The following is a 12,702-nucleotide window of genomic DNA, read 5'->3' as shown; positions in this document are numbered from 1 at the left end:
GAAGAATTTTCGAACCGATTTGATTTAGGGTTCTTCAAAAGAGCGTACCAATTATTAAAAGGCAACGGTCTTGCGTGACATCATGACATCTCTTATCTGGTGGTATCCAGTTCTATAAAAAAAATAATAATTAGTTGAACAGTACCTGGGGAATAATGGAAATCTTCTGCCTCAAGGAGTCTAGTTTGATAGTGGTGATGTCCACACCATCGATAGCAATAATCCCTTCGATATACGCCAAGCGAAATAGTGCTTGGATGATGGACGATTTTCCAGCGCCAGTTCTTCCTACTATTCCTATCTGTGAAATAGGTGAAGTCGTGAAGAAACAGTGATGTGTTCTGACAAGAACAGTTTGTTAACGTTGTCGTGAAGAAACAGTGATGTGTTCTGACAAGAACAGTTTGTTAACGTTGTCGTGAAGAAACAGTGATGTGTTCTGACAAGAACAGTTTGTTAACGTTGTCGTGAAGAAACGGTGATGTGTTCTGACAAGAACAGTTTGTTAACGTTGTCGTGAAGAAACGGTGATGTGTTCTGACAAGAACAGTTTGTTAACGTTGTCGTGAAGAAACGGTGATGTGTTCTGACAAGAACAGTTTGTTAACGTTGTCGTGAAGAAACAGTGATGTGTTCTGACAAGAACAGTTTGTTAACGTTGTCGTGAAGAAACGGTGATGTGTTCTGACAAGAACAGTTTGTTAACGTTGTCGTGAAGAAACGGTGATGTGTTCTGACAAGAACAGTTTGTTAACGTTGTCGTGAAGAAACAGTGATGTGTTCTGACAAGAACAGTTTGTTAACGTTGTCGTGAAGAAACAGTGATGTGTTCTGACAAGAACAGTTTGTTAACGTTGTCGTGAAGAAACGGTGATGTGTTCTGACAAGAACAGTTTGTTAACGTTGTCGTGAAGAAACGGTGATGTGTTCTGACAAGAACAGTTTGTTAACGTTGTCGTGAAGAAACGGTGATGTGTTCTGACAAGAACAGTTTGTTAACGTTGTCGTGAAGAAACGGTGATGTGTTCTGACAAGAACAGTTTGTTAACGTTGTCGTGAAGAAACGGTGATGTGTTCTGACAAGAACAGTTACTTGACGTTGTCGTGAAGAAACGGTGATGTGTTCTGACAAGAACAGTTTGTTAACGTTGTCGTGAAGAAACGGTGATGTGTTCTGACAAGAACAGTTTGTTAACGTTGTCGTGAAGAAACGGTGATGTGTTCTGACAAGAACAGTTTGTTAACGTTGTCGTGAAGAAACGGTGATGTGTTCTGACAAGAACAGTTAACGTTGTCGTGAAGAAACGGTGATGTGTTCTGACAAGAACAGTTAACGTTGTCGTGAAGAAACGGTGATGTGTTCTGACAAGAACAGTTTGTTAACGTTGTCGTGAAGAAACGGTGATGTGTTCTGACAAGAACAGTTTGTTAACGTTGTCGTGAAGAAACGGTGATGTGTTCTGACAAGAACAGTTTGTTAACGTTGTCGTGAAGAAACGGTGATGTGTTCTGACAAGAACAGTTACTTGACGTTGTCGTGAAGAAACGGTGATGTGTTCTGACAAGAACAGTTACTTGACGTTGTCGTGAAGAAACGGTGATGTGTTCTGACAAGAACAGTTTATTAGCGTTATCGTAAGCCTACGATTTCAAAGAACACGTTCGGACGCTTCGAAGGCTGCGCGCAGAAAAGGACCAACTTTTCGCCGCGCCGCGTTTTTATCGCCCACACACCCTGCGCATATTGGCACCACATGTTATTACTAGTACTAGTATTAAGTGTATTATAATTTTTGTTTATTATTTGTATTGTTATTTATTTGTATTGTATTGTTATTTTTGTTCATGTTAGTACTAGTATTAAGTGTATTATAATTGTTGGTATAAATGTAGTTGAAAATAAAAGGCAACTCATCATCACCATCTTAACATCTTCTCTACAAACAATTAGGGAGTTTTATTTTAACACAACCAAACAACTCTAAAGCAAACAACCCCAAACATATAAATATTGATTTGTGTGGGTAGTGTATTTATTGGTGTATCTCTGTGTTTTGTGCTAATTAAAAATAGTTTTTTAACTCAAATTATATTACTTACACTGTTAGTGATGTACTAGTGTGGTATTGCATATGAATTGCTAATTTTTCCTTAATTATATCCTTCTGATAACAATAATTATCCCAAAGTAGAATTTTCTTATCTTCTCTTCTTTAATTTCCCAACAACCTATTTAATTATTATGGAAGAACTAAAAAAGTCATTGATGGATGTGTCTGTAATGGTGTCCTCCAAAATGGATGAGTTCCAGCAGTGGCTCTTGGCAGCACAGGAAAGGTCTCCATCCCTCGAGCAAACACCACTAACTAGGGAGTTTGAGGCATTCAAAAGCTCAGTACTGTTCTGTCTCAAGAATCTACAGGCTCAAATGAAAATTCTTTTTAAGGTGCATGAGGAGCAGGAAATGCGCAGCAGGCGTAAGTGTTTGTTGTTACATGGCATAAATGAGTCTAAGGATGAGAACCCAGGGCCAATTGCTAACATGTTATCCGTTCTGCTCAAATGCCCTAATATAACGGTGTCACAGAGTGGGCATAAAAGGTGATGATAAGCCTCGCCCTGTACTAATTAAGCTAAGGGAACACTGTGACAAGGACAAAATTTGGTTGGCTAAGTCTGGTTTAAAGGGGACCGGCATCACCATATCCGAGTTCCTGACCAAAACCAGGCATAATTTGTTTATGGCTGCAAGAAGGCATTTCGGAATCAGCAAGTGTTGGACCAGGAATGGCCAAATATATGTTATTGGGGCTAACGGTGAGCGTCGCCGTGTCAATTCAATGAAAGATGTTGATACGGCTCCTGCAAGCATTCCAGCATCTACTTACGATTCTAAGGTAACAACACCCAAGTTAAAATCTCGAACCAGGAAGATCGCAAAGAACTGATTACGAGTGGGTGACTTCAACTTCATATTATGTTTTGTTACTTGCTGAACTGCACACTTAGCATAACTTTGAATTTTCTATAATATAATGCAATTACCAACTTTTGATGTTTAATTTAGTTTTAATAACTTGTGTGGGTAATATTTGTAAGTGATTTATCTTATATTTTTATGTTTAATTGTGTTTAATGTTTATTTAATATAGAAGCTAATTGTTTGATTCAATGACACTGTCGTCTGTCACACTGTATGTCAACTGTCACTTCCACTAAGGCACTAACTAGAAAATTACTGTATATACATATTTACTCATGAATGTAGTCTGTGAAGCTTTCCTATAAAATGCCCTAGAGTGGGGCCACAGCTGATATCTCTTAGTTAAGTGGTTGTACTGGAGTTGAATATTCTTAAGTATGCGCTACACGGTATGAAACGGCAGTTTGAAACTTTGGTTTCAAACCGTGTGGATAGTTGTTTTATGCCAAATTTCGTTTAACCTTGATATGACCTTGGCAGCACGCTTTGCGTTGCAAACCGCGACCAAAACCGTTGGTTTGAAACCGTCTAGCCGCTTGTTTAAAACCACGCGTTCGGCAGTCGTTCTGCGGCGGCGAGCGTAGACGCACGCGAGTTACCGAATTGCTCGAATCATACAGAGAATTGCCATGTCTTTGGGATATATCATGCGAGTCATATAAAGACTCGTCTCAGAAAAAGAAAGGGTGGGATATTTTAGCGGAAAAATTAAAAATTATAGACCAAACGGCCAACGCAATGTGCTACTGAAAAGGCACTCAGCATTTATCAAATTTCACCTAAAATCTATCAAAACGAGATTTAGTTAATTTCGATTTTGATTATTCTTAAACGTTAATTTGTGTTTATAATTTCTATTGTTTACTTTTAATTAAAAAACCATGAAAAATAAAAAATTTAGGGTGTTTATTTTGAAATTGATTCAAATATAAGGAAAAAATCGATTAATAAAAAAAATCGATTATTTATTAATCGATTTTTCATGCTAAAAAAATAATCGATTAATAAAAAATCGATTTTTTATGCAGAATGTCACATCCCTCCGGAGACGTCTTATCAGCGCAACGTTATTTTGGACACTATTGGTTTTAAACCGTGTAGCAGTGTTCACAACCTGAAGCCAGGCAGTTATCGTACCAGGGCCGTTAAATTATCGTATATGTGATCCATATACGATAAATTATCGTACAGTCAGAAAAATGGCTAAAAATACTTTAAAAAATCATATGAAACGTGAAAATAAAATGTTGCAAATGATTTATAGTTTAAATCTTGTAAACTTGTGTTTTTCAAATTGAAAAAAATAATAATTCAATCTCTTCCGTCAAAGAGGAACAAAAATACGCTATATTTTCTCGTTAAACAATATGGTGTTCGCTCTAAGTGATATACCTATTGTCCGTAAACATCGCATATTATTTTTATCACTTAAAATTCGTTAGGTATTAAAATGTTATCGAAGACTTCCAAATCTGCGTCACCATACAAATCGTGAATTTTTTGGCTGTGCATTCTGATGCGTTTTTGTGTTTGTACATTAACGCTTTGTTCATCTGCTGTAGTTGCCTTGTGACAGCATAAGTTCCTAATAGAAAAATAAGCCAATAGATGGCACTGACACTAAAAACTGTAATTGTTATTTGGCTATCTGTGTAATCATCAATTTTTTTATCAGACTGGAAATTATCGTACAATCTGCGTACGATAGTCATGTACCATCGTACATCGTACGTAGTTATGAAATTATCGCAAATGTACGATAATTATCGTACGGTTGTGAACCCTGCCGTGTAGCCGAAAAGCGCAACTCGCTTTTATTTCGTTTCAAACCGCCGTTTGATACCGTGTAGCACATGCTTTATTCTTAATATTGTAGATTAAACCCTCTAGATATACATATTTCCTTGTTAAACAGTTTTTAGAAATAGTTATAATTAGACTCTTTAGCTCTTTAAGATTTACAGAAGATATTTTTACAGTGTATATCTATATTATCCGTTCACTACTTCTATATAATTGGTAATACCTATTGTTGTACTAATCCTTACATATCAGCGGTTGAGTGCGATCGTAAGAACATCTTTTTTTATTTCTTTTTATTTTTTATTTTTAAAGTTTAAGCGTTTAGATTTTGGTGTAGATTTTATTTAACTTTTAGATTAGTTTTAGTTTTTATTTTATTTTTTTATTATCATACTTTTGTTAATCATGGATTGCAGTAGTGATAACTCTGATTTCTTATCTCTGGAATCGTCCGATTGTGACTCCTTCCATAGCATTGACTCCTCCACGCCTACCCTAAATGATACCTTACCTTATCGCGTTCCAGCTCATCACACAGATCTGCTTACGTTGGCCTCTAAAGACATCCATGCCATACTTATTTCTGAAACTTGGTTCAATCCTTCCCTTTCCTCTCTTCCTGGTTACAATTTAATTAGAAATGACCGACTCGGCATGCGTGGAGGTGGTGTGGCAATTTACTTTACGTTCTCACATCCCCTTCTCCATCATTAACTCATCGCCACAGCCTCCACCTAGCAATGCAGCCGAGCATCTCCTTATCGAAGTTCTTCTATCCAACTCTAAGCTTCTCCTGGGAGTCTTCTATTCCCTACTACTTTGATTCCTTTGAAGACACCATTGACCAATTTTCTCCCTTATATAAAAACACAATAGTCATGGGTGACTTTAACATATGTCTGCTGAAAAATGATTCTCGCTCCAGACGGCTCCTTTCTTTAACTTACTCTTACAACCTACAAAACTTATATCTTAACGCTACGCATAAAGTCCCCGATTTTACTCCGTCACTTTTGGATCTTATTTTTGTTTCCTCTCCTCACCTTGTCAATAAGCATGGACAACTTCCTGCTGTTGCCTTCTCTCACCATGACCAGGGCCTGATTAACCCTTAGGCTAATTAGGCTGCAGCCTAGGGCGCGACGATCTAGGGGGGCGCGGGCGCACTGAAATCGTGTCTTCGCCAGCATCACCTCCTGCATATTTCAACTAGACCGAGACAAAACACTAAATAAACTGTGAACTGGATCTACAAGCAGATGGAAAATTTTAGTATTGATGGCACTAAAAATCTGTCAAAAACTCGAAAAAAATCAAAGTAAAGAGATCAAAATATGTTGTGCCTTTGGAACTCTGTGCTCGTAAAATTTCAAATCGTTAGTACACAGTTACAGGGAAGTTCTGATGATTTATCTGACGTTGTTACTCTTTATAAGACATTGCTTATCTTAATACGTTGCGTGACGAAAAAGAGTTTAAAAATTTTGAATCAGAGGCAATGAAGAGATGCGAAGTGACCACGTACAAAAATTATAATACAGTAAACACAACGTTTTGTTTCTTAAGGTAACTGTATGAACTAGACAACAGTGGATTTATTAGAAGCAAAGCAAAGGAGTTAAAACAACTAACTAAATGATTTAGGAGAAACCTTTGCAGAAGAATGCGTCCATTTGGCACAGTTTTTAAAATCTGACACCAAGGCCTATATTTCTGCCAGAACCCCAAACTGCAGTTAATAAAAAGTTTTAATATATCAGATATGCTCCCGTATGGAGATAATATTAAGATTTTTTTGACAATGAGCGACCAACTGCAGCGGCGAAAGGTCTTTTTCAGCACTTAAAAGAGTAAAAAGTTGTAAAAAATGACTTTTTACAAGCTATTAAATTTGGAAAAATTGTGGAAAATTTTGATAACGCCAAAGCAAGAAAAATGCCTTTTGTATAAGCTAATAATAATTTGTTACTTAATTGTTTTAACAGTTGACAAAATGTTTCACTTTTTTGATACCTCTCGTCTTTTTTAAAGACAGCAACAGAAGTGTAAATATTTTAAAAATAACTTAAAGTCGAAGCAACATCACACACTAGATGACCACGTCTATGGTTATTAGCCACAACAACTAAGTTGTCCATAGAAACTAAGCCAATAGGAGTAATGTGGCCAAATACGAATTTGATTTGGTTTCCAACTTGGTAGCCTGTCATGATATTGGTCGTATAATTTGTGAGGTGCTTGGCTTTTGTGTACGGTCAGCTAAAAATGGTTACAAGTCGTGCAAATGAAAGGACAGCGTTTGTTTCGCTTGCAGATCTGTAAATTTTTATAGATAGTATGAACCATGCTAAAATTTTTACACTAGTAAACAAAGTCAAAACGTAATACACCTGTCACCTGGCGGGGGTGCATCCTGATAAATAGCCTAGGGCGGTCAGAACTCTTAATCAGTCTCTGACCATGACCTTCTCTATCTCTCCTTTAAAGCGAAGCCACCCAAACAGAAGCCCACGGTAGTTATGCGTCGCAGCTTTGGTGGAATCGACCATGATAGCCTGCTCAGTGATGCATCCAAAATTGACTGGAGTGGTCTGTACGACTTAGCTTACCTCGACGACAAAGTTGAGTTGTTCACATCTTCCATCACAAACCTCTATGATAAGCACGCCCCATTGGGACGTGTTAAACGTAAACATTTACCTGCTCCCTGGCTCTCTGATGAGATAAAAAGATTGATTCACAAAAAAAACAGAGCCATAGCTAAAATGAGAACTGCTAAATCTGATGCGGAGCGCGAAAAATATAAAGTAGTTCGCAATCGTTGTAATACTCGCTGTCGTGATGCTCAAAGGCAACATATCCACGACTCAGTATCCAATGGCGACACCTCAAAAATCTGGAAGTTCCTCAAAACCTTGGGGATTGGCAGATCGGCACAGAATGTTATTTCTTCAGCAATAGATATAAACAGCCTTAACTCTCACTTCACCTGTTCCCACGATAAGTCTTCTCTTAAGGCCGATTTACATTATCTTAGTGTTTAGCAGAGTGCTTTAGGATAGTACTTTAGTTGAAACATGTAAACGCTACTTGCTTTAGTACGGTTCTACTTGACTTTCAAGTTGAATCCATTGGTGCCGACTGCCGGGGATCGAACTTACGACCTCAGGAATGAGAGTCGCACGCTGAAGCCACTGGGCCAACACTGCTCATACAACGAATGCTTTGTATATCAAAAGTCAAAAAACCATTTATTCGTTTAGTTAACACAATGTACACTTATGAACGTCAAAAAAGAAATATACATCAAATGCTTCTTCTAATGTTACTTAGAATTACTTTATTTTAATTTAAACAAGAGGTTATCAACTCTCGCACTTCTTTCATTATTTTTCTGTTTTACTAAACATATTTACAAGAAATATAGTATTTAGTAGTATTCTTTTATTTAAACAATATTGTACCTCAAACAACGGTTCGGTGGCCGTCGATACACAATTCATATTAAAATAATAAGTCCTGAGTACATAGTACATAGTCTCCTTACAGGAAGATAGGCACACAATATTATCAGCCGTAAGGATTTGGGATTAGTTTTAGTATGGGCACAAAAAGAGGTTAGACTGATGATGATTGATACCTTGTCTCACAAAAGTTCTTAACCACGCACTAAACACTCACTATAAAATTCTAAATAGTGGACGTAACTAATCAACTATAATTAACAAAAAGTATATATGTATTATCCAAATAAAAAATGCTAGATGCACGAGAACACGTAACCCGAAAGAAGCTCAACAATGACTCAAAAAATGTGTCGATCGGCCGTGCGTAAATATTTGGCATCACCCTCATCAATATTATAAAAATTAATATAATGTATTTCGAACAAATATGAAACGAATATATGTACTAATGTAATAAAAGGTTTACCTTTTCCCGAGGCTTAATATTGAACTGCAAGTTCTGTAGCACATAACTCCCCTCCGGGCTGTACTTCAGACTGAGCTCGTCGAAGGCAATGGCTCCTTCCGTCGGCCAACCTTCGGGTGGCTCCTCATTGGAAGGCTGAAATATCATACAGTTATTATCAAAATTCAAAAATAAAATCATATAGGTAACACAATGTGCACTTATGATCGTCAAAAAAAAAGAAATGTATATGATCCAGTTCTTAAATCAAGGGCGTAGAATGGAAGAGAAGAACTGGCAATAAACTATAGGGTTCGTGTTGTTGTATATAATCACTATATAAATAATAATACTTGTGTGATCGTTGAATGTATATATTTTGCGTAAATATACACCGCGGCGTCGGCAGCGAGTTGTACGTGTGTCCCGTATGATATCGTGAGCCGTACTAATTGAAGGAGCGCGCGCGCTGTGGAATGCGCGTACCAGTGTGACCAGATTTTAATTGACGAATCTACTGCTTGTGGAGGTTAAAAACTACTGAATTCTACCGAAAGGAACGAGAAAATCTATTATATGTTTTTGCTTTCGTGTTACAACGTAAAACATGAATTTTTTCTTGATAAAACGATAGAATAGTAAAAATAAGAATTTAATTTAAAAGAAACCAAGTTTTTTTTTAAATTAAATTCTTAATAAAAATATAATTAAACAAAAATGTATAAAATGATACTTAAAGTAAAGATTTTTCGTCTTTATGTTGGGTAACAATCTCATAAAGCAATTTTGAGTCCAATAACTTGAACATACTTCTGTCAGATCTATTGACTGAAGCGGAGTAGTTTTTATATAATTTATCTTCATAAAGCAGCTCAAAATGGAACTCATCATGTTTTGTATGTCTGTTTCAATTTTATGAATAAGGGTCTGATCACTTTGAAAAATAACGTAAAATTTTGTAGATTTACATAACCAACTTTAAATAAGAGATCTTGCTCCTATTCATTGCGATATCCTTGTGTATATTTATGTTTCATTTTAAACTCGATTATATAAATTCTTAATAAAGGAATTCCCACATCACACTCTATGCTCACGGCACGAATGGTAACGAAAAGCATGAACATTAAATAGTTATAATCCAATCGATGAAAGAGGAATACCTCGCTTTTATTCGATATGCCAAAAAAAGTACTAGAATAACTGAAAAGCGTGAATTCTACTAAAATATACCAAATAATTTTTACATACTAAATTCTGTTGACAGTACCTCAAAATCTACCAAAAAAGTAGAAATCTACTAAATCTGGTCACACTGGCGCGTACGCCTCGCCCCCGCCAGCCGCGGAGAACAATAGACACGGTTTACATGAAGAAGTTGGTAAGTACATTTTGGCAATTTAATATTTAATTTATTTTGGTAATTTTTATTGATGTTTTTATTTGTTTTGCATAAAAAAGCCTATTTACCAAAAGCTTTAAACTATAGAACGTGGTTGTACGAATTAATTTAGGTGAAAAAGAGCATAGCCAGTTCATTATAGATGAGAGTTAAGAAAGCCATTCTAAGAGATTTTTTAAAGATTGCATAAGCGTCTTCCCGTCATTGACTCTCCCGCAATCCAGGGTGAAGTGAGATTCCGTTTCCTCCGCTAGGCACCCCCTACATAGTGGAATATCCAAAATTGTTTACCCCCATAACAGTAGATTCCTTGGGCAACGCCGTGTACTCCAACACACGTTCAACGCTAGTCATTTGGTTCTCCATTTCGGCGGACTGCCGCATCCCCCATTGGAAGATGCCGGTCAGAGATATGGATTGGGTTATTATCAAACCCACGATACTGCCATCTAAATCTGAAATTTTATTGGATATCTTTCTGTTTGAGCTGATATATGCATCATGCAATACAAAAACTGCGTGCGGACAAAGTACACATGTCAGAAGTGAAACTTCTTTGGCAACTTATTCTTAAGTATTATACAAATCTAAAATTTTAGATTTTCGAGACTTAGAGGTAATATGTTACAAGTTAAATAAGGAAAATATGTTAGGAATTAAATGAATTTAATTGTCTTTAAAATATTAAGCGTCAAAAATTAATACAAATTACTATTTTTTTTTTAAATTTATTTCTTCGATAGTAAAAACACGTGGCCTTTTAATTTACAATTCGTCATTTGAGATTTCATTAAATTATTTTTTGCAATTAATATAAAATACTAATATTACATAAATTCTCTTTACGAAATTTTAATTTTAAGGTAATTCGCCCTTCTCACTCTCTTACAATCGCTCTCTCCCTTTCTTCGACAATAACGCTGCACATGTTCGTGAGGCTTATATTATTGCGTTTCATCCGTTAAAATTTTACCCTCATGCGATAAGAAGTTTCACTTCAAAAATCACCAAAAAATTTTTCTTAAATAGGTATAAATTTATTTAACTAACATATCTGTTAACAGTATTGATCTAGTGGACTAAGCGTTCAACCTTCAGGCCGTGTGTTCGAATCACAGTGGTTTGATGGATATTTAAGTATTTAAAGACAAACAGCGGAAGCCGGCATATTTTAAAAATCCAAAAATCTACGACATTGGTCAGGCACAGCTGACCTATATGTCTTTAAAAATGGTTGAAGAAACAGCTGCAATCTGCGCCCAAGATAATGGTCTAATAATAAAAGATGTTGGCTGATGGAGTAGTACCACAGCCTTTTGTGGGTACAAGCCTGGAGGGATGTATTTATGTTATGTGCAAACATTATCATAATTAATCAAAACATTTTATTTCGCTTTATCATTAACTAGCTGACCCGGCGAACTTCGTACCGCCTAACAGTCAATGAATGTCGTGTTACTTTTTAGCTGAACTAATTAAGGCTTTGATGAACGTAAAACAATGATACAAAGTAATATATTAGGTCCTTACATATGAAATTGGCGTTTTACGTTTTGTCTACTTTGACCTCAAATATCTCCTCTTTGGTTAAGAATTCCAAATCAAAATATGTACAGCTATTTACTCATGTATTTGTGCTTCGATGACCGTCATTCATTTGTTTTTTTCTTCTGTTTTTTTCTGTTTGCGTCACTCATTTTACAAAATGGAAAACTTAAAGTATTGCATTATTTACGAGTACGAGTTCCGCCGTGGCACTAGTGCTGCGGAAACGACTCGAAGGGTGAATGATGTGTATGGCGGTCATGTTGCAAAAGAAAACACAGTTCGTTTTTGGTTCCAACGTTTTCGTTCTGGAAATTTCGACCTGCAGAACAAGCCCCGTGGACGGCCTGAGACCCAAGTTGATAATGAAGTATTGAAGGCTATTGTGGAACCGGATCCATCGCAAACCACGTCCGAGTTAGCTGCAGGCTGCTGTGTTAGTGATAAAACTGTTTTAATTTACTTGAAGCAAATTGGGAAGATTAAAAAGCTTGAAAGATGGGTACCTCACGAATTGACTGAAGCAAACCGGCAAAAGCGCGTCGACTGCTGCGTTACATTACTGAACCGGCACAATAATGAAGGTATTTTAAACCGAATCATTACCTGTGATGAAAAATGGATTCTTTACGATAATCGGAAGCGCTCAGCACAATGGTTGGATCCTGGCCAGCCAGCCAAATCCTGCCCCAAGCGAAAATTAACCCCAAAAAAGTTACTTGTAAGCGTTTGGTGGACTAGTGCCGGTATTGTTCATTGCAGTTTTCTCAAATCTGGCCAGACTATTACGTGATGATGTCTATTGTCAGCAATTGCAAACCATGATGGAAAAGCTAGCGGCTAAACAACCTAGGCTGGTCAATCGCTCTACGCCACTGCTACTTCACGACAACGCTAGACCACACACTGCACAACAGACGGCTACCAAATTAGAAGAGCTTGAATTGGAATGTCTAAGACATCCTCCGTACTCCCCGGACCTTGCTCCAACAGATTACCATTTTTTTTCGAAATTTGGACAACTTCTTGCAAGGGAAAAAAATTAACTCTGATGGGG

The 12,702-nt window shown here is 36.8% G+C and overlaps 1 protein-coding gene and 1 long non-coding RNA gene across 2 annotated transcripts in view; both read right to left on the bottom strand.

Moving 5' to 3' along the window:
• The window catches only part of LOC125061939 (probable multidrug resistance-associated protein lethal(2)03659), a 45,870-nt gene that overhangs the window by 5,655 nt on the left and 27,513 nt on the right, over window positions 1-12,702 (bottom strand). The window contains exons 22-24 of the mRNA XM_047667572.1: window positions 10,392-10,555; window positions 8,720-8,854; window positions 146-301 (exon numbers count right to left, since the gene is read on the bottom strand). Of these exons, the coding sequence (XP_047523528.1) occupies window positions 146-301; window positions 8,720-8,854; window positions 10,392-10,555 (455 nt within the window). The remainder of the gene's footprint in view (window positions 1-145; window positions 302-8,719; window positions 8,855-10,391; window positions 10,556-12,702) is intronic.
• Window positions 851-3,351, bottom strand: LOC125061941. Its single transcript, XR_007119116.1, has 2 exons — window positions 2,101-3,351; window positions 851-1,735 (listed from the first exon to the last, which is right to left on the bottom strand). It is a non-coding gene; the product is annotated as an uncharacterized LOC125061941 (long non-coding RNA).

Source organism: Pieris napi, chromosome 24 (genome assembly GCF_905475465.1).
Source record: "Pieris napi chromosome 24, ilPieNapi1.2, whole genome shotgun sequence".
Classification (NCBI taxonomy): domain Eukaryota; kingdom Metazoa; phylum Arthropoda; class Insecta; order Lepidoptera; family Pieridae; genus Pieris; species Pieris napi.
This window is presented reverse-complemented; position numbering and strand designations above follow the sequence as displayed.